Below are 22,162 nucleotides of genomic sequence, written 5' to 3' on the forward strand. Positions count from 1 at the left end.
GGATTGAAAGAGCAGGAAAAAACGGAAAAACTTCCAATTATTTTTAAGTGCGAACTATTTTGATGTACTTTTGAAGTTGAACAAACTCCAGTATCTTAATAAGAGTATAAAAGGGCTAGTATCAATACCAAACATAAACTGACTAAAGTCAGATGAATTGCTCTCGAACAACAGCCCAGGGCAATTTAATTTGCATTTTTTTTCCTTTTATTGATTTCTTAACTGTTAAATTATTATTTTTTTCCAAACTTGAACGTAATACATGGCAGAATTTTATCATCAAACAATTGTACTCTTAATTAATGGAGTTTTGCAAGAAAATGTAAACGCAAGTAGACACGACGGCTATTTCAATAATTTTCTCTTTTTGTCACGTTCCTGTTAGCTCCTAATTTATTCTCGGTTGAAAACAAATGTGTCTCTATTTAGGCAACATAAAAAGATGAATTGATAAAGAAAGACGTGGTTTTATAGTCCATTTTTGGAGAACTTCTGTTTTGCGGATTGAGTGAACTGCAACTAATAAAAATACTTATTTTTACATAAACATTGTTCGCAAAAAGAATAAAAAAATTCAAGAATGCAATGACAAACTAATGCAGACAATATGCGAATTGTGATTCGATTACTAAATTCAATTTCAAAATTCGACCGTTTGAAAATACAATCAGTTGAAATATTCAAACGTTAATTTTTTTCGGTTTTCGAAAGTTATTAGATGCGAGACGTCCAAACATTGCGTGGGGACACAAGCTCTGATGCAATGATCTAGCTGTGTACCAACTTCTGATGCTCTTTCAATCTAAAAATGAGTATTCGGATAAACAAAAAAAAAACTTAATTCGAAACCCATTATCAGAAACACTGCTGTTGAAAAAGAAAATGATAATTTTTTGAACAAAGCTTTTTGTTAAACAATAAACAAAAATTTTCTGAAGACAATATCATGATGCTGGTTTCTTAAAACTCTTTTTAATTTAACAGGTTGGAATAGGCTACCAATTTCGAAATTTAGCAACCAAAGAGGCCTGTCAATAATGAGACCAAAAGATAAAAGTAAACAACAAAAACTTGCAAAACTCAGAAATTCACAAAAAAAATTGAAATCAAATATTGTCAATATCAAAAAAACTAGCTATAAAATGATAGCATTGGTTGTGCATTGGAGAATCATTACCTACCAATGAGAACTGTCAATATAAAATAATTAGGCTAAAAACAAAACAGAAAATAAAAATAGAGGCAAAAAATAAGAACTCGCTTGTTTTACGACAGCATATAGTGTCAAATTCATGAAAGAGCATTAGCTGCCCGTCGCGAAAATCAAACAAAGAGAGGCAGTTAGAAAAATTACATATCAAAATAATAGCACTTAATACTGAAAAAAGAAGTCAAAATGACGCACGTGAAAAAAAAGTTTCATCTAAAACCGAAAATTTGTTCGAACAGCAATTTCTTAATTCACTTTAAAGATAATTTTAAAATCATACTTTAAACCTACTCGTTGTTTCACTACTCCAGCGTGATTATAATTGCCACTCTAATTATATTTCTCACTGACGTGAATAGGCGGAAAAAAGTGAGAACGAATCTTAAAACAGCGCAAAAATACAATCCAAATCTGTTGGATCGTAACGAAAATAGGGCCACAATAAAAGCCCACTGAGAAGCTGAGGGCTTCTATTAAACATTAACGTCTAGTACTAAACATGAAATTAATAAATTTTCACTTTTGTGCAACTGTCCCTTAGTTTGCCTTTGCTCAATATGTTAAACACCGAAAAGACGTACACAGCTTTACATTTGAAGAAATTTTCATTGCTGCGTGGCTAGATTACAAAGCCCATCAATTGTAGAATCTTTCAATTCGAGAAATATCGAGGTTAAAAGCTACTGTGATTTGACTACTTTTGACATTCTTGTTAACTATTTAAGAGACAAATTTCTTCAAATGTGGCATATTTTGGTAAAATTTGACAATCATCACAGAGTAAGTGTAACCATCATTACGTCAATATATACTAATTTTAGAGCACCAATTTAAAGCATTTTTGAATGATTCACCCTGCCTAGCTTTGCAACACTTCTGGTAAACTCGTTTATAATTTTGCCTTTTTTCATTATAAATTTGGCATTTTTAGCTGATTTTGTCCGAATATGTTAAATGCACTACAAAGAAAAAATACTCAAAAGACCTTCTTAAACCATCGATATTTCCCTTTAACGATCTTTATTTACTTGAAATTGAATATTTCAGAAAGCTTTTGAATTGCAGAATCTTTTCCTATCTTTTCCTGATAAACCGACAGGCTCATAAACAATTTTTTTCGTGTGAAAATTCAATTTCACTGAATTGTATAATGATCTTAAACAAATACGACGTCTGAAATCAAACAACTGTATTAAGTATCAAAGTCAAGTGAAGTCGTGAAGATTAAATAATTTTCTGGTGGCTTCAAATAGTGTCACATATTTATACAATACGGAAATTGTTTAGGAGTCCGTATGACAACACGATGACAGCAAAATTGGACTTGTGATATCATTTATGGGAATTCGCGCCAATTTGTCCTCGGTACATCATATCTTTATTGTTTTTCAAATGACGAGGCAGTAAAAATATCCCCCGCAAACTTTCTCTTCGGTCCTTTCTACTTGCTACCTTTATTTTTAGCGTCCATGTTAAAAACTAAGTAATCGTTATAAGAAGTGAAGCTTTATAATATAAGAAATCGCGATTTTCTTTCATTGATTGCTGAATTACGATACTATTATTTTTTCCAAATTGAAACAAAAACAAATGGCAGAAATTTGTCTTCAGACGATTAGAATTTCAACATATTGGAGTCTTGAAACAAGATGTACGCGCAAGTAGACATGGCGGCTATTTCAATAATTTTATTTTGTCACGTTCTTGAATACTATAAAACACATGCTTTTTAAAAAAAACAATGACAAAATGCTGTAGACAAAACGTAAATGCTGATTGAACTCCTAAGTTCAATTTTAAATTTCCAACGCTAAAAAATATTGTTTAATTTAAATATTAAATTGTTAAGAACTTTTTGGTTAATTTTGGTTAAGAAACTTTTAGATTTTTAGATTAGAAAAGATCAAACATTGTGTGCGGATACATAGTTGTGATGTAATAATCCAGCTGTGTGAAATTCTGATGTTCTTCCGATCCAACAAGGAGTATCCGGAAGTTAAAAAAAAAACGAAACTATTTGATACCCATTATTGGAAACACTGCTCTTGAAAGAGAAACCTTGATTTTCTTTGTTGGACAAGGCTTTTTGGTGAATTTAAAATTCTCTTTAATCTAACAGTTTGAAACAGACTACCAATTTAAAAAAATTTATAGATGAGAGAGTGGGAACATTATGTGCAAAAAAACGAGAAGTACACCAACAGAATTTAATTTGATACCCATTATCACAGACACTGCTGTTGAAATAGAGAAACAATAAATTTTCTTGAACAATGTTTTTGGCAAACAATGTACAGAACAATTCTTGAAGACAAAATCTATGCTGGTTCCTTAAAATTCTGATTAAACTAACAGTCTGCAATAGGCTACCAACTTCAATTTCTATGTGTTAAATAAAATCTTTAGATAAGTGTGAACATTATGTGCAAACAAATACGACCCAGCTTCCTTAATGGCTTGAAAACCAGGTGGCTTTTAATGACTTAACAATGTGTTCCATTCTAAGCTTCTGCAAAGTTTTTTGTTTTGTAGAAATTCCAGATAATAACTCAAAATTATACAAATTATATAAATGACCAATCAACAATAGAAAGATAGCCAACAAATTGCCGGTGAGAAACAGCCGTTAAGGCACATCGCGATTGAAACAGAAATGGAAAGAAGGCAATAGAAATTGAGAGAATTTTTCGAAGTGTCAAAGAAGTGTTCTAATTTGATGTGCAGTTTCAGTTCGAGTTAAAAAAACTACTTAATTTAGCTTCTTAACTTTTTTTAAGATTAATGCTAATACCAGCTAGCAAGCACTCTGATGAAATTCGATAACCTAATGCACTATCACTTTATTAATGTTCCAGCTTCATCGGTTTATCCCTGCTCTTTTAACTTTGCTATTTTGACCACGACTTCATCCAGTACAATGCGTAAATCTATTGTGTGAAAAAAGTTAAGTGAGTGGGGTATGTCAGGAGTCAAAAGTGAAAATCGTGACTTTCTGAAAGGAAAAAAGTGATCAAGAGGTAAAGCGAATTGAATAAACATAGCAGGACAAGTCCTAATCCATAACTCGAAATGTCATTGACGAAACAAACAACTAAACCTAGAAAGGACTATGAAAGGATTGGGAAAATCATATAGAAACAAATCCCATAGATTTTAAAAAACAGTAAAAATCAGGCAAATTGCCGCATGTGAGCAAAAAAATACCAAGAAAGCGAGTTTTTGTTCAAACAGTGTTTTCTCACTCTACTTTTAAATTAGAGACAACAAATTTCACGCCGCAAAACCATGGTTTTTCGCTTCATTTTCTGTTTCGCCGTGACAACAATCTGTTTGATTTGACTTCAAAATTCATGAAAATTAAGATATTGAATAGAAAAAAAGGAGAGCGCCTAAACAATAGCTGTTGAAAGGCTGACGGCTGCTATGAAACACACAATATATGCGACAATATTTTAGTACATTTTGTTGTTACATGGCGCTTTCCTTAATAGAGATTTGGGGAGTTTTATTATACTAGACCGGTCAGTCAATCCTCCGCTAACCTTCTCAAATTTCTCATTTATCCAAGAGGAAAAGGCTCAAAGTTATGAATTTTTTTGCAATTTGACTTTTCTTATAACAAACATGATCAGTAAAATTTCCGCTCAGCTATATCTATCGCAGCTATCAAAACCATTAGAACAAATTACCATAATAGCAAAATTATAATTTTCAGCTGCTCTAGTTTTAGACGTTTTTGGTGAAAAATGTTAAATCAGTTCAGTTGCAACAGTGAGTGGGGTATGTCAGGAGTTAAAAGTGAAAATCGTGACTTTCTGAAAGGAAAAAGGTGATCAAGAGGTAAAGCGAATTGAATAAACATAGCAGGACAAGTCCTAATCTATAACTCGAAATGTCATTGACGAAACAAAAAACTAAACCTAGAAAGGACTATGAAAGGATTGGGAAAATCATATAGAAAAAAATCCGATAGAAGATTTTAAAAAACAGTAAAAATCAGGCATATTGCCGCATGTGAGCAAAAAAAAATACCAAGAAAGCGAGTTTTTGTTCAAACAGTGTTTTCTCACTCTACTTTTAAATTAGAGACAACAAATTTCACGCCGCAAAACCATGGTTTTTCGCTTCATTTTCTGTTTCGCCGTGACAAAAATCTCTTTGATTTGACTTCAAAATTCATGAAAATTAAGATATTGAATACAAAAAAAAGGAGAGCGCCTAAACAATAGCTGTTGAAAGGCTGACGGCTGCTATGAAACACACAATATATGCGACAATATTTTAGCACATTTTGTTGTTACAAGGCGCTTTCCTTAATAGAGATTTGGGGAGTTTTATTATACTAGACCGGTCAGTCAATCCTCCGCTACCTTCTCAAATTTCTCATTTATCCAAGAGAAAAAGGCTCAAAGTTATGAATTTTTTTTGCAATTTTACTTTTCTTATAACAAACATGATCAGTAAAATTTCCGCTCAGCTATATCTATCTCAGCTATCAAAAAACATTAGAAAAAATTACCATAACATCAAAATTATAATTTTCAGCTGCTCTAGTTGAGACGTTTTTGGTGTGATCTCATGAGATGAACTTACCATTTGAGGTAGACTCAACCAATTGCGGAGACGGCAGCTTCATCCACGCAAAACTGCACTCAGTATACCACTCTCAAAAAGCGAACCAATTTGCACTCCTGGCTGAAATTGGATGAATCTGAGATACAAGCTAGCGTAGCGATCGGAAACTCCACTCCACAAATATTAACAGCTGTCAATAGCTTTGATGGAACTATTTTGAGTTCGGTTGAAACAAGCCTTTTCCACAAAAGGGGATTTGTCTAACGAAGATGGACGATTTTCACAAAATATCGCAGTTTAATTCCAGAGACAATAATGGCTATGATGACAAATACTATAGCTGTAAAATATTAATCTAGCTGTGTAAGAAAACTTCTGATATTCAACTTCGAACAATGTGTATTCGGAAGTAAAGCGAGAAATCTCACTTTGATACCCAATATCAGAAACACTGCAGTTGAAATCGAGAAACACCAACTATCGTAATACTTGCTAGAAGTAGTAGTGAAATCTAGTTACTACGAGAAACAAACAGAATACAGATAAGAGTCAAATTGATTTAAGATCACGCAAATCTCGACAGATCTTTAATTCGAAATTCTTTTCAATCAGAGTCTGAAGTATTCTCGTAGAATCGGTTTAAATGTCGTTTTTGAATGTGGTTGCGACTTGTCCGGCCTTCTATGCGTGCATTATGACAGACTATATAAATAACTATCAAATACTGCGCACACGTGAGATAGAGCAAATGATAATAAACGCTCAATACAGGTTACACACGCACGCACGCACACATACACGCCAAGTCTACCTGAAAAATGGCTCAAAACTTTATTGTTTTGAACAAGTTGAACACCACCAAAAATAATCAAGTCGGTCAAATCTAAATCGAGACAAGAGTAATTGAAAAGGTAATCACAGTTCCTTACTAAGAAAAGAAATTTAAGTCAAATTCACAACAAGAAAACAAAGAAACACAAGAATTAAGGAGCAGCAAAAGGAAGTAGCATACAAAGAAAACTAGAAATACACATTAAAATTTTCTATCGCTTTGAAAAGTTGAAATTAATCAGACAAAGGCATACATGAATCTCATTGAAATCTTCCACAATTCCTTTTATCTTCTTTGTCAATTTTACAATTGTTTGTCTTCAATCCATAGTTTGTTCAGTTCTCGATCATCAAGTGTTCCGCAATCTACAATATGTTGATATTTCCGCACGATTTGTTCATGAATAGACTCTATAGAATTATCAGCATCAACAACTTCCCAATAATCGTCTTTCAGCAGCATGAAATTTTCAAGAACTTGTTTTTGGAAGTCCACTTTTTCATATCTTTCCGCACCATAATCACCACGAGATTTTGCCTTATCTGGATTCAGCATCATGAAAAGAACCAAATCCGGTTTAAGCAAACCTCGATCTGGATTCATGCACCAAGGCATTGAGAAACCCGGCTTGGCACAAGTGTAGGCAGCACCCGAAAATGCATACCTATCTACAATTAAACTAATTCCACTTTTCAATTTTTGCTCCATTTCATCAATTTTTTCCCAACGATTAGCTGAGAATAGCAAATGTATAGCACGATCATTGAGCTTCGATGACGAATTTGTGAGGTAATCGTTGATGCTTTTGCCAATGTGGGTTGACCTGTCTGGGAACTTCATTAATTCGGCTTTCTTACCACTTTCTTCAATTCTTCTCAATAGTTTCTGAGCCTGTGTTGATTTCCCGACCCGGTCGAGGCCTTCAAAGACAATGAGAGCGCCTCGTTGTACATTTTGTGACCCGGTAACCATTGTTTGCAGCCGTAATGTCAGCCACGAGCTTCACAAACAAACAAGTACCTGAAACTCATTCAAACTTGAGAAACTCGAATATGAGAAACGTGAATCGCTTTGAATAATGCTCTCCCCAGTTTACATAGAATAGATTCCTAAAGTCTCACCAACACAATGAGTAAAATACATAAAATTATTTTTAAAAATTCCAGTACCTCTCTGAGTCTGTTTTGGCTTGAATTCAAGAAAGTGAAGAATCGAAAATTGTTCTATGAAAACTACAAAAACTGGCATTAGAAATTGATGCAATTCCCATAGTTCCTCAATTTGACCCTTTTAATTCCAACTAGTAAAATAAATCGCAAACAAAAGTCTGCCCAATTAATTCTGCACATGATAAAATTAAATAAGTTCCTGTTACAGGCACAAAAATTTATACATAAGTACTCTATATGCCATTTATCAATAAATTTTTAAGGTTTAAGGAGGAGGCTTAGAAATATGCAATTTCACAATGTTACAATCCCTCACGCCCACAAACTTCTGAAACCAAAGCAGTGTTTTATTCAACGTTTGATTATTAAATTAAAAGGATTCAAACAGGATTCTATTTTCATTTAAACATTATTAAGCCGTCAGTTCTACTTAAGGAAACTAAACTTTTATAAACATCAATATTTGGGCACTCTACGGTAAGGCAAAATTACAAGAATATGGACAAAAAAGAAACAAAACCATTTCTGAACAATTTTAAAGCTTTCGTTCCTACATGCGTTTACAAATTTTTACTGAATAAGGTAGAAAATGGGGCTTCAAATAAAAATAACTGTAGGTAGTTGCTGAAACTGTCTTTTGTCGTCTAATGCGTTACAAAATGTACATAAAAATCTGTAAAAATCGTCACAGAATATCAATATCAAGTATGGGCTCTGCCCCCCGGTTTAGTGGGACTTGAATCCTATATTTACCATTACTTGGGGCAGGGACTATATGCTCAACTGGGTTTATTTTTGGTCAGTGAATTTTGGCAGATCGAATTATCATGAAACTCTGAGCGGTATCACAAGAAAACAAAACTAACCAAGCGCAGAATTAATTATCATGAAGCTCTGAGTGGTATCACAAGATAAAAAAAACAAGCCAAGCGCAGAAAATAGAACTTAAGCGTTTTGAAAATTTTTTTCTTCAGAATAATCGAGTTTTAAATGCCATTTTGCTCAAATTTGTGGCAATTTTTGGTAATTTCTTGGTCAATTTTGCTCAACTATGTCAATATTTTCAAAATGTCCGTGTTTTAGTAAACGTCAAGTGGTAAACTGGCTATTATTGGTCTCATCTTGCCTTTTATGATTGAAACAGATTTGGACTTGAATAAATAGTCTTCGGTTTTCAGAGCGATTTTTTCACGTGCGGTCATTTGAAATCTGTTTGTGTATTTTCTCATTACTTTCCGACAAATCTTACCAAAGAAGGTGCATGTCTTTTAATGCACCATAAATACTGCTGTCTGAATTAGTCTAAAGAAAACTATTGATTTTTTGACCTTCATTCTATGTATTCATTATATATTTTGTCTTTGTTCGTTTTTTGTTCTTTGTGTTAATGATTCTCAATACTGACAATGTCTCAATATAGTTACTCGAGAGGTCAAAAAGAACCTGTAGGATAATAGTTTATGCTAGTCAAAACTTTAAAGCGATTTATTTTCGCAAAAATTTAGTGATTTTTTGTATTTTGTCAATAACTGTTATTCCTATCGTTTTATCAAGGTATCACCTCCCGAGTAGCGATTATTCTCACTGACTGACATAGTCACATAAATGAACCTTATAAATGCTTCGAGTTCATAGCTAAGTTTTTATGCCTCACACAAACTGTTAAAAAATAACAGAACTCGGAGTTCTGAAACAAATTTGTTATTTCTTCGTTAAGCTCTTTAAACTCATTCATTTTTTATTGCTTGTGTGCTTTAATAGAAGTGTGAACTTCTTGCTTTTTGCAAGTAAATGTTGTTCGTTATTGACCTGTCTCTTAGCCACAAAAATAACAGGTCTACTGAGCCTTCGCGTAAAGAATAACACAAGTTAGTTAGTGTTTCCAATTTATTGCTCATTTTAATGAGCAAAAGGCCGTTTGTTTCTGAAGACTTAGTTTTTTTGAATTTTAAATTTCTTAAATTTCCGGTTAACCACATACATTGGTGTTAGTTTGGTCAAATTCTCGGCTGTAAAGATGTCAATTGAAGTTTTATTGATGCATTCCAATAGCAAACATGAATTACCTCACTCATGACTTACTTCTTGATAAGCTGAAATGGGAGACCTCAATCTAAACTTTGGTCGGAATTTGAATTCTCGAATTAGACTTACGAGTGCAGAGGCTATTTTATTGTCTTGTGCACTCTATTAAAACTTAAACTTAGAACACAATTCTAATCGGAATTAAGCATATGCTGTTACGCAACCTCGATAATAATGCAGCTGGTACTTAAAAACCATAAATGATTAGGATTTGGTTTGAAAATGGGAAAGAGCTCGATCTCATATTTTAAGGTTTGGTAAAATTAAATGTTTACTTGATAAAACCGTTTTATATTTGATGTTTTCTCGACAGTCGTTTCGATTGTTTTGGATTTTCTTCTATTGAAATGAAGAATTTTAATCTCACTGTTACTAACCCTACAAAAATTGTCAAAGTCTAAATAAAAATTCAACTCCTTTTTTTGAAGGACTCTATCTATCTCTTCAATTGGTAGACATCTAAGCTAAGACTGTGGATAATCGGGTTCAGAACATTGTGCCACAGCACATTAGCGCGCCTCCTTGTTTGCTCTGCGCTCAGTTGTCCTTTCTGTTCAAAAGAGCCGTTCAAAAAACTTCTAAGAGGCAACAAGTTATGAATAGGAACAAGTAGACAAATATTACTGCAAATCCAAACTTTTAATCAACTGTTCAAAAAAAGACAGTAAGACTGAAATGGTGACGAAATTCGATAGGAGGATTTTGAAGTTAATAACGCTACAGCTAGAACTGTTAGCTCTCCAAAAAAATTTAGTTGCCATGCAATAAAGATGAAGGCGGACTAGGCAATCTAAAAAATCGGGAAATCAACAACCTAACATATCAGGGATAAATCTTTTCTAACCAAAATGAACAATTATTTGTAATCTGTGTCATCTATTTGAGTTTTAAATATTTTTTATTGTCTTGGACACTCCTCAGTTAAAAATTGACGCATCTAATAAATTAATTCTATTTTCCTAAGCCAATGGCTAAAAATTGAGTCTGACGTTTATATTACAAAGCAAATTTAACTGTTTGGTAGCAAAAAATTTTCACTAAACATGGTGTTGTTTTTGACTGGGGTACGCATAATTAATTTGATTGAGCCGATTCGCTTCCATTGAAGTGTTTCAACACTGAAGGAACATGGACAAAAATAAAATTTCGATTCCTCTAATTTTCAAAATTTCGGAACAAGTAGGAAAATCAAAAATTTAACAAATGTTTTATACGCTTTTCAACAACGGCAAAAATGAGCTTTTAGTAGGCTTGTTTCGTCTCTATCGAGAATACCCACTGAAAGCAAAAATTCAGGACATTTCGAACAAACCGTAACAGTTCGACTACCTCAGATTGAAAGTTTCAATGGCAAAAATCTTCCAATATTTCTGAATAAAACATCACTACACTCACAATATTACTTTCTAAAACGTCTTTCAAAAAGATGTCGCTTTGGAGCCTGCTTGCATCCAGTAGAAAAATTCACTTTTGGAATAATACTAAATGTTTTAGCGGGGGAGGAACTATATAATCAAATGGGGTTTTTTGTTCAGTCAATTATGGCCGATCGATATTTTTTCATCGTAAAGAGCTGTGAATGGTATAGTTTTGCTAAAATTCGTTAAAACTGTTTTAAAAAGTATTGTTGGTTTGTTTTCTAAAGATAGAAGAGTGTTGATAAAAATTTGCATCTAATTTTTCGGCTCAAATGTTTGTTACATATTTTAAAAAATCAGCCTTTTTTCATGGAAAAATGCAAGCTTTTTTAGTCACCTTTCGTTAATTTGCCGAAATTGAACACCTAAAAAAGCATACACAATTTGCTTCACCTGAAGAGAGGGCTAATTTATTTCTGCGCTTTCTTTGAAAGTTTTCTGGGTTTGACATTTTGCCAGTTTTAGCTAATTTAATTCGATTATTATATCAACAGCAGCATTTTCTCTGATAATTGAAATTTTTGTCATATAACCTATAACCACTACATTGGGATGATTGCTGCATCCTAATGAACGAACAGTAATAGCATGGCTAGCTTTGGTCTGATCGTCGAATTCTAAAATCCAAAACTAATCCGGATTGTAATCAGTGTCCGTCTTTTTTTCCAAACAAACTATTGCACTTTTTATGTTTATTACAGAACAGAACATCGAGGCTCACTACTGACGGGTCCAATTGGCTTCATAAACAATTGCAAGATAATAATTTATTTTTAGTCGAAAGCTTAGTCGTTTTGACTTTAAAAATCATGTTTTCAAAATAAACAATGGATTACGCAGCTTTGCCACTATTCTGTCCCTTTCTTTGGTCAACCGCTGGCTTAGTGTCAGCACATAGAGAATGCAGATTCTACAATTAAAAAAATTAGTCTATTGAGGAAGCTTGAAAAAATTTTCTGGCTTCGGTAATAGTTACGCAAAAATTTTGATATTTAGAGGTTTTTTTTCAGGTTTTTTTTCTGGTTTTACATTATTAATTTGTTGAGAGGGCACTCATAAATTTCTTCTAGTTCAAAAATTAGGCACCATTTAACATAAGATCTTCCTAGGAATGGATTATAGTTTCAAGCGCTTCGACACCGTTTTCTAGAATTTTTTCACTTTGTCTTTAATTGCCTTTTCCTTGCAGTCAAATGGAATTTCGGAAAAAAGAGATTTCAATGGCTTGTTATGGAGGAACACATGAGCCTATTCACTGATTTCAGTTGTTAGCTGATAAATTTCATAACTTCAAAATTTCAAGAAAAGTACAGGAATTCTATTAAATTTTTCATCTTCTGTTCTTTTTGTCTTTTTTTACCTAGTCTCATTAACAGGTCATATATCACATCTTAGCGTTAAAAAAGGCTCATTGGGAGATATCTATCGTGAATTGATTAAAGTTTTATTAGCTTCGACAACAGATTTTTGCAAATTAACGTTTGTCGGTATTTGAAGTTCTTTCCTTGAACGTATGACCAATTCTGGTTAGTGGCCGGTCTCGGTGGCTGCAATTGGGGAATAAACAAGCATAATTGAATATTTCAATTTACAGCTTAAAACGTTCATGATATTGAAAATAAGTCTTTAAAAAATATTTTTTGCTTTGCATCTCTTTGTCTTTTTGTTGCCCAATCTTTTTAATTAAAAACCGATATCGAGTCTTTGGCATCAAAGGAATGCGCAATTGGAAAGAGTTAATATTTTAGAGCACTTATGTGTTTAATGGCGTCATAGCCTGTGTTTCGCCAAAAAAAAATCAATTAAAAAAAAGCTAACATAAAGGAAAATACGACATCAATCAAAAACTCTATAGAAAAATGCAGCACGGAGTGAAATCTTCAGGCACAATTTTGACAAAAGAAAACTTAGTGATATCTCGATACCGCAAAAAATCTATTACTAGAAGTATAACTGGTAACGTCGAAAAATGGCTGATTGTGAGAATGAACAAATAATGATAAACTCGACAACTGGACAATTTATTCAAAAATTGAAAACTGAATATTAGGACTCTACAGAAAACTAATTTTTTCTGGTCTCAGAGCAACAAATTTTATTGCACAAAAAGAATTAAATTAGACAAAAAAAGACAAAGAAAATAGTATAAAACTCAAAGGAATAAATACTCGTTTATTACAACAACCTGGCCCCAAAACTTTTTCGATGTAAATCCATCAAAACCAAGTAATGTTCTGATAAAAAAAATGAGAAAAATTCAAAAATCTGCAATAATTGGAATAGTATTTATAAAATCAAAAGCAAAAAATTTGACCTAGTTGACTAAAAACTGTTATCTATAATGCGCTATTCTTTGAAAAACACTTTTCAGAGTCATTCATTTAACGCAGTGCATGAACAAAAACTTCTCTCGCTCAGAAAAAATTAGTTCACATGTCAATTTTACTCATTCTCGCTTTAGATCAACGCATCCTTGTTAAATAGTATTTTCGGCAAAAAACCTCAAGAAAACAAAAATTGCTCCTCGAGCAGTAAAAAAATTCAAGAAAACCAATACTCAAGTCGTAAAAAGACGCATAAGTTACAATAATTGTTTCAAACTTCGTTCGAGAGCAATTAAACATCATATTACACCTGCCAATCCATACGAATGGCAAGCTCTCGATGGCCATGTGAAGTTCATGACACGCTCCATCGTTCTTTATGCCAGTAAAAGCGTTGGAACGACCAGGTTTCACTTTGTCTTGACTTCCTCAGAAGAGATGAAAATTCTGATGTCATGCTTTCACGAAATCATTATAAGAGTTTGCGAGATCGCTCTCAAGAATTTTGCAAAATTTTTGAAGAGTTTTGAACTTTAAGTTGATTTAAGGTGAGCGTTGCACAGCATAGTGTGCTTTATTCAGTACCATTCAATTCCCAAAAATCTAGTAAAAGAGTAATATTGATTAAAATTGATATTCATGTAAATTTTTTCAGCGATATGCAAATAGATAAATAATGGTGACAAAAATGAAAAAGTGAAATAACTGAAACTTATCAACAGAATCGTTTTCATCGTTTATAATAAATGTTACATCAAAGAATACGAGTTTAGCAATTGAATTTTGAACTGGAATATGCATTTTGAGGTTCAGAAGTTTAAAAATGGAATAGATACAAATGTGGATGCTTCTGTGGAGCACATACATTTTTGCATATACATTGTCAGGCCACCACCTTTTGTCTAGACATAAGCAGTGCCGTTTTAAACGCTTTGTAGTCAATACAAAAACATTTCTGTGTTGTCTTGGCTTAAACTGCCAACAGTTTTCCAGGTAAGCGGAAAAATTCTATTCCATGCATCCAAATCCAAATTTGGTTATAGCATTTCGTAATTGGAGGCTACTCCAACAATCCTCCGCTTGTTGTGATGCCCATTTCCGTGATGCCATTAAAATCAGATCTGAAAAGGGAAACAATTTGATTTGCATTTGAGAAATCAATTCGCATTTTCCTGGGCGCCAGACGGCAATTAGTCTGAGACACAGCATGGTAGTTTAGATAGCAATGAGGTTAAGCTACACTACCCCAAATCATCAATTTGAGAGTCACAACAAATTAGGAGATACCGGGATATATGCATCATAAAATGTCTAATGACCATGATAGCAAATCAACTGTACGAAAAGTGCTAACCTACTGGGGAATAACTGTGTTCTATTGTCATACCGATAACACTTACAATACCCGAAAAGCACCCCGTAGTGCTCCACCGTGCAAATTAACTTTTTCAACCATCTGAAAACATTTAGTTGATTTGTATTAGCTTGCATGGAGTTTTAATCATGGCAATTCATCTCTCCAGAAGAAAAGTTGAAAGCATAAATGCTTCACAATTCTTTATAAAAATGTCGCAAGGCTTCCTAATAAAGATGATTGACAGATGCCCTTTATAATCAAAAATTTAGCAAAAGCAATATAATCAACATAACCACATTACATCAAAAACGGAACAAAAACTCCTGTGGTTTGTATCATTTGTCTCTTTTTAAAATCAAAAAAGGTAATCGGAATTTGAAAAGCACGAAACTGATAGAACAAATGCGATGCAAAAAACTTTAAATTATTCGATCAGAAAAGAATCAGTCGTCATAGAAGTGCAAACCGAGGAATCAAAAATTAATATGTTGAGTGACCATAATCAAAACTGGAACAAAACTTGAGTGTTTGTAGTATTATTGTGTATCAGGGTGCGAATACAAGTGAACATGCTTGTGGGGACTAGAGATCGAAAGACAATAAATCGAAGCGATATTGTTATAGTGGGTCAGTACGGGGGAGGGTAACTAAATTCGCAAAAGACGTCATTAGAGGTTACTAAAATTGGCTAAGTGGGACTTCAAATGACGTCATTAGAGGTTATTATATACACTATCACCACAAACAATTTGAAGTGAAAAAATAACACCAATTTCAGCGCCCTTCTCATTGGATTTTTAGAAGTGAAAAGCCGCCACTTAATTTTAGCTGCTGACACTTCTGAATGAGTGAAAAGTAAAAAATTGTTAAGCAAAATTTTTCAAAAAAAGAGCCGGTTAAGTACCGGAAACAATTCGAAGAGCCGTGCAAAAAAACTCAACCAAACTTAGCTACTTCAAAAAAATGAAAATGTAAAAAAACAGCGATATATTGTTAGAAAAAACCAATTTTTAGTTAGGACTGCAAGTAGGTGTGGAGGCGTAGGTAGGTAAGGTTTGGGGGGAATGGTTGGTGAGGATAGGAGGTGTAGGCAGGGGTTATATACGTGCTCAGGGGGTAGGTTGGTATTGGGTAGGGGTGGGGGTTAGTGGTGGAGGGGATATAACGAGGGGGTTGTAGGTGGAGGTGGGTAAGTGGAGGGGAAGAGGCAGCGGGTTTTGACAGGGGTCAGAGAGGTGCCCAAGGGGTAACGTAGGTCGAGCGTATTTGCGGGGCTGGCGCAACGGTTTTGATAGGTAGGTTGTTGGTCTGTAGTTTTGACAGGTAGGAGGGACTTGAATTACCTGCAGATCGATCCTAATAACTGCTGCAAAATACATTACAAACTAAGCTACTGTTAAAGACCAACGTTCGAAAACAGAAATCAACTTTCAGAAGCAGAGACAATGTTCGAAACCAAAGAAATCTACAATCATGAACTAAATTGCTTCAGCTAAAAAACGCCGTTTAATACCAAAACTTGTCTTCGAGTCGTAAAAACCTGTAAAATTATAATACTTATACCACACGCTAACAATAATTGGTTAACTTCGTTCAAGAGCAATTAAAAATTTGCTAAGGGAGAGCAATAATTCGAAAAGATTAAAGGTAAAAGATAAGAAGGGTGAAAAGGGTGTTAAGAAGGGTGTTTCGTGATGGCTTGTAGGCGCGCTGAAGAAACTACACAAACATTTAACTAAAGCAGGAGAGTCCATTATAGAAGATAGACATAGAGAATAAAGTCCATTTAGAAATATCGCAAATTTGTAACCACAAGAACCTAAGATTTTTGCAGCCGAATTCTGCTACAAGACGAGCAAAGATTGCATCTGTACGACAAATTAACCTAATATCTCTCAAAGGGAAGGCAACAATAAAACAAACAATAAAATGAAGAAGCCATCACTACCTACAGTATTTGGTTAGCGAAATAGATGAAATAGTTCAAGAAACAGTCAAACCATAACTTCGAAAAACCAATCCATATTGATCACAATGACAACACTCCGAGAATCATAGGAAAAACTCTACTAAGATTAAATTCGAATTGAAAACTAATGAAATGATGATCTGGGTGAATTATCTTACAGATTGAAATAAACCAGAGCCAAAATATTGCCGGAAAACGGATAGCAAGAAAATTTTGGAGTATTGGAAAAAATGTCATCGAAACGAAAAGAAAAGAACTAAAAATGGGGATCTGTTTACTAAAACAAAATTGAAAACAATGCGTGCCAGGCCTGATTGCATTGAGACGAGGGCAAAGCCAATAGTTGTTACCAATCAAACTCAACTGGGAATTGTTAGAACAGATTGTCACATTTTTTCGAAACGTTTTTCTATTAACTGAGTTAGGGTTAAATTCAATAAAAAACAAAGCCAAAAATGATAGTGAATATTCTGAGGACCTATGTAACCGTTGCTTAAATCTTACACACAAATTGACATCTTAGTTTACCCCTTAATAATCAGAAACGTCAACGACGCTTTTCATAACCACTAGACATCTGAAATCTTAAATCTATGCCCTCACAGAAAACTTTATCATCAAAAACAGGATTTAAACAATTCAATCCGCCTTCATGAAAAGCTGACTAAAAAGGACTTTCAAGTGGTCATAAACATGATATACAAATTTCCTGACCCAAAGTTCCACTTTTCAGTGATGTTGGCTGTGAAATCACATATTTCTGCAACGAAGCCAAAGACAGAACAATAAAACTACATGCTGCTTGAAACTCTTCAATCCATGACTTCCAGCCGCTTCTAGAGTCACAAATTAAGTTTTAAACAATTCAGGGAGCCCTAATGAGGACAAAAGCTTCCTCAATGCCTTTATTTAGTAGATAAGGCGAGGAGAACGAAAGACAAATGATAAATTTCTATTAAATTCTCAAATAAAAAATTTCATTTTCATGTTGCGACAACTCATTAGAAAAAGGAAATTCATTAGCCTTATGGCTTCCTCTTTTGATCGAATCAAAGCTGAGAACAAAGCCTAATTACTCGAAATATGGGATAAAATGTTTGGCGGCTACTTATCTCTACGAAGAGTTGAAAAGTTAGTTGAAAGAATTGAACAATTTACGGTAAGCCTCGAATTCGAATATTTTTCAACAAATACAACAAAACAATAAATTTTTTACTGCTCCTATAAATGCCACAAAAACAATCGAACAAGTTTTGCATTAAAAAAACCTTCTCACAAAGTAAATCGCAAAACTTTTAACTGAAGTGAAATGTTGGTAAAAAAAAACAACCATTGAAATCTAGCAGGATACCCTTATTCAACTGCTACAGAGATGTAGTTTCATTCCATTGATGGCGTACTTCAATTCAGAATTCGACCTATTTATGAAAACCTTCAATTCACAAAAAACCTTCGTTCCAAGAACTTTCAAAGGATAGTACTCCTTACCTTGGTAGGAAAATAGGCTTAAAAATAAGAAAAAAAAACGGCTAGCGTCGGATGAATTGCTCTCGAACAAGCGGGGTGCATTTTAATATAGGTGCGTAGCTTCCTGGTGCACAAAAATGGACCTGATTGGGGTTGGAACCCTCGACCTCCAGTAGAGCAGTCAGACATCTTAACCACTCAGCTACCAATGTTCTAGAACAAAAGCGCAAAAATGGACAAGCGAAAATTTGCTTCAAAATCATAGCCGTAGGAAATCCGGAAGCAACTCGAAGCGTCCAAATTTCACTAAAAAATTGTAAACACAGCCAGAATCACCATCTTTTGTCTTAAAACATTTATTCTTTACCTCGTCAGATTTTAGGAAAATATTTTGTAAAAAATTCATAACTACAAAGATTTGAGCATAAACATCAAGGAAACCGGCTAAAATAAAAAAAGTACGACATCATTTAGACATCCTAAAAAACTAGAAAATATAAATCTGAAGACCATTTTGACAAAAAAACTTACTGTAATATCTTGATGCCTCAAGCTTTCAAATTACTCACTACATATCTGGTAACGTTGAAAATTTCCCGAAATTCATAGGATGGAAAAAGATTTATAGGCTCAAAAAATTGACTAGGCTAAAGTCATCACGAATGAACTAATGAAAATTTTTGAAAAACTCGGAGCGCCGACATTAACTCTGCTACCCAAAAGACAGTCGGAAAACAAGGCAGGTATCATTCTGAGAAACCAAACTTCATTATTCAGAAAAAAAATTGAGAACTCCAGAAAACACTAAAAATTTTTGGCGTCACATCACTTAAGAATTAAGACAAACATTAGATATATTTCTCTCTTGTTGGAGATAGCAGACGAAATGAATTCAAACTATTGCAAAAAATTCAATCATTTTGAAATCTTGACAAAAAGAGCAGTAACACCCGAATGCGATCCTGGCACAAAAAATAATCACACACCAAAAATCAGTCAAGTTTTCTAGAATTAATTCCACGAAAGTACAAGTAATACATTATATATAAAATCAATGGGAAACCAAAAATATTTTTTTGAAACATCTAACACAAAAAGCAGGAAATTGAAAATTGTTAATATATAGAGAAATCGGTGAAGATAAAACTCTAGGTCTGTTAAGATACGGGCTTAAAGTATTGATAAAGCGGAAAAATTGCGAAAACAACAAACAAAACTACTTCACAAATTTTGAAAGCTAACAATCGAACGGGCAAAAAAGGAGGAAAACAAAGTTTTTAATTAGTATTCATGGCTCAGAAGACAGTCGGAAAACAAGGCAGGTGTCATTCTGAGAAATCCAATATCATTACTCAAAAAAAAATTTAGAGGACTCAAGAAAACACTGAACATTTTTTTGGCGTCACAGCACTTAAGAAATAAGACAAAAATGAGATATAATTCTCTCTTGTTGGAGATAGCAGACAAAATGAATTCAAACTATTGCAAAAATTCGAATATTTTGAAATCTTGACAAAAAGAACAATAACACCCGAAAGCAAAATTCAATTTATTGCGATCCTAGCACAAAAATAATCAAATAAAAACTAAAAATCAGTCAAGTTTTCAAACAATTAATTTCGCGAAAGTACAAGTACTACATTATATATAAAATCAATCGCAAACCAACCAAAACTTTTTGAAAAATCAAACACAAAAAGCAGGAAACTGAAAATTGTTAATATATAAAGAAATCGGTGAAGATAAAACTCTAGGTCTGTGGCAATTGGTAGAATAATACAGGCTTAAAGTATTGATAATGCGAAAACATTGCGAAAATATCAAGAAAATTTTTACTTAGTATTCATGGGTATTCAATTTTTACCCAAACTCTAGTCTGCTTTCGGAGATTCGAAACAACAGAAAATTTTGCAAAAAATGTCAAAACATAGTTAAAATGGCATTCATGAAAAAAATTTTCAGTGAATTTCAAGGAATGCAAAAAACTTAACCAATTATCCATAAAAGAAAATTAAAATCCTTGCGGGAGCAAAGAAAGACTTTAAAACAGAAAGATTTTCTAGTCATTCTGAGAAGTCGTTGCCATATATTTAATTTTTTTGGAAAAATGTCCTTTCAATCATCCAAAAAAATCAGTAAAAAATTCTATTTTAAAAAAATAGAGAAAAATATGACTATTTTGCACTTAAAACGCATTATAAGGCTCTCAAAAATATTGTGGTATCAATTTTAGAGAGCTACATATTAATGCAGCTTTAGTGAAGAACTGTTTATACAAAAAAAAACAAATTACAAAAGGAAATTGAATCAACTGGGCGAAAAACGGCTAAAGCGGTTATATATAAGCGCCAATCACTTAAAAACACTTAACAAAGTAAAAATGTCAGACAAAAAAAGCAGCGTAACATCAAAAAATTTCTCTAGCTCACAAAAAATTAGTCCACAGGACAATTTTGTTCAAGTTCGCTGTAAGGTAAAAACGCTGTTTGAACCAATTGCGTCAGGTAAAAGTATAGCCCGACGAAATCTGGAACCAACTCTAACCTACTTGCAGCCGCAACAAAAATTTTTCTCTTTAAACAGTAACTTTTTCAACAGAAGAGATAAATGGGAAAATTTACACCGCTGTCGTAGTCGTAAGGAGAAACATTGAAACATTTGGGCATTGAACCCATTGGAAAAAATAAGAACATTGTAAAAAAATGACTCATCGCCCCAAAAGACAAGTTGTGAAATCGTAAGGCAGATAATATTGAAACTAAACTGATTTTTTTTTCAAAAAAGGGACAGAGTTTAGCACTCAAGATTTTGTTGTGTAGTAGCCAAAGCAATTAAGACAGAAAGAACATACTAGTCTCTTAGGAAATATCTTAGGATAAATGAGTTCAAACAATTGCATAAAATGAATTACTCAAGAATTAGACAAAAGAAGCAGAATAACACAAAGGCATCAAATAGTTTAATACTAAAACTGAGGTCTCAAGATTTTCCTGAAAAAGTAAAAATCAGCCAAAACGTTTAAACGGAATTCCAGTAAAATCTGTGCTGCAATATACAAAACATACCCGGCAGATTGCCGGAAAATAGCCGCCGTTGATTCCAATAAGCATGATTCGGATTGAAAGAATAGATATTGAAAAAAAAGAGATTTTTTTACAAAAACATTTTTAAGTCCGATTTATTTTGATGGCATTTCGTAGTTGAACCTACTTCTGTTTCTTAGAGAGAGGCTACAGGGGCTACTATCAATACCAATAAGCATTACAGAGAGGTAGCTAATACTTATAGGAACGACGTTCAAATAGCGGGCATCTAAAATTGGGCTTTATGGGTTCATCCCGTTTCTATTTCTGACTTCAATTTTTATACTGACTCTGTTCATTTTGAATTGCTTTGCTGAGCAACTGATGTTCAAAATCACTTTTAGCAGAATGAAAGAAGAGAGAAACCAGCCTAGAGAAGTCAAAGATTTCACGCAAAATGTTGAAAGAGCGGCAAAATGAGGTAAAGCGAAACATTTTTTTATTCGACGAAGTAAAAAAAATAGGAGCGCTATAATAGCCGGCTGAGAAGCTGAGGGCGGCTATTAATAAATAAATTGCTAACAACATCAAAAATGATAACAAAAAAGTGATCATCCAAGAAACAGGGCAAACGTTTTTTTAACAATTGTTAAAGCCACAAAAACTAAAAAAAATAGGTCTTGAAAGAATGCTAAAACTATAGAAGCAGGAATGTTGACACAACATAAAACTT

General features: G+C 33.4%; 2 protein-coding genes across 2 annotated transcripts in view; both read right to left on the reverse strand.

Annotated features, from left to right (window-relative positions):
• The window catches only part of LOC142338216 (mitoferrin-1-like), a 44,963-nt gene extending 38,369 nt beyond the window's left edge, over positions 1-6,594 (reverse strand). Inside the window, exon 1 of the mRNA XM_075387875.1 lies at positions 5,804-6,594. Within this exon, the coding sequence (XP_075243990.1) occupies positions 5,804-5,846 (43 nt within the window). The 5' untranslated portion in view covers positions 5,847-6,594. The remainder of the gene's footprint in view (positions 1-5,803) is intronic.
• A 94-nt stretch (positions 6,595-6,688) lies between these two features.
• LOC142338224 (thymidylate kinase-like) lies at positions 6,689-7,661 on the reverse strand. The gene has a single exon (XM_075387886.1). The coding sequence runs from the start codon at positions 7,587-7,589 to the stop codon at positions 6,921-6,923; it is 669 nt and encodes a 222-aa protein (XP_075244001.1). The 5' UTR covers positions 7,590-7,661; the 3' UTR covers positions 6,689-6,920.
• Positions 7,662-22,162: the final 14,501 nt, after the last annotated feature.

The sequence above is a fragment of the Convolutriloba macropyga genome, chromosome 1, assembly GCF_964194025.1.
Source record: "Convolutriloba macropyga chromosome 1, txConMacr16.3, whole genome shotgun sequence".
Taxonomy (NCBI): domain Eukaryota; kingdom Metazoa; phylum Xenacoelomorpha; order Acoela; family Convolutidae; genus Convolutriloba; species Convolutriloba macropyga.

Bases quoted from the DNA above. Each gene is read 5' to 3' on its own strand.
- LOC142338224 (XM_075387886.1), bottom strand. From the start codon at position 7,589: ATGGTTACCGGGTCACAAAATGTACAACGAGGCGCTCTCATTGTCTTT.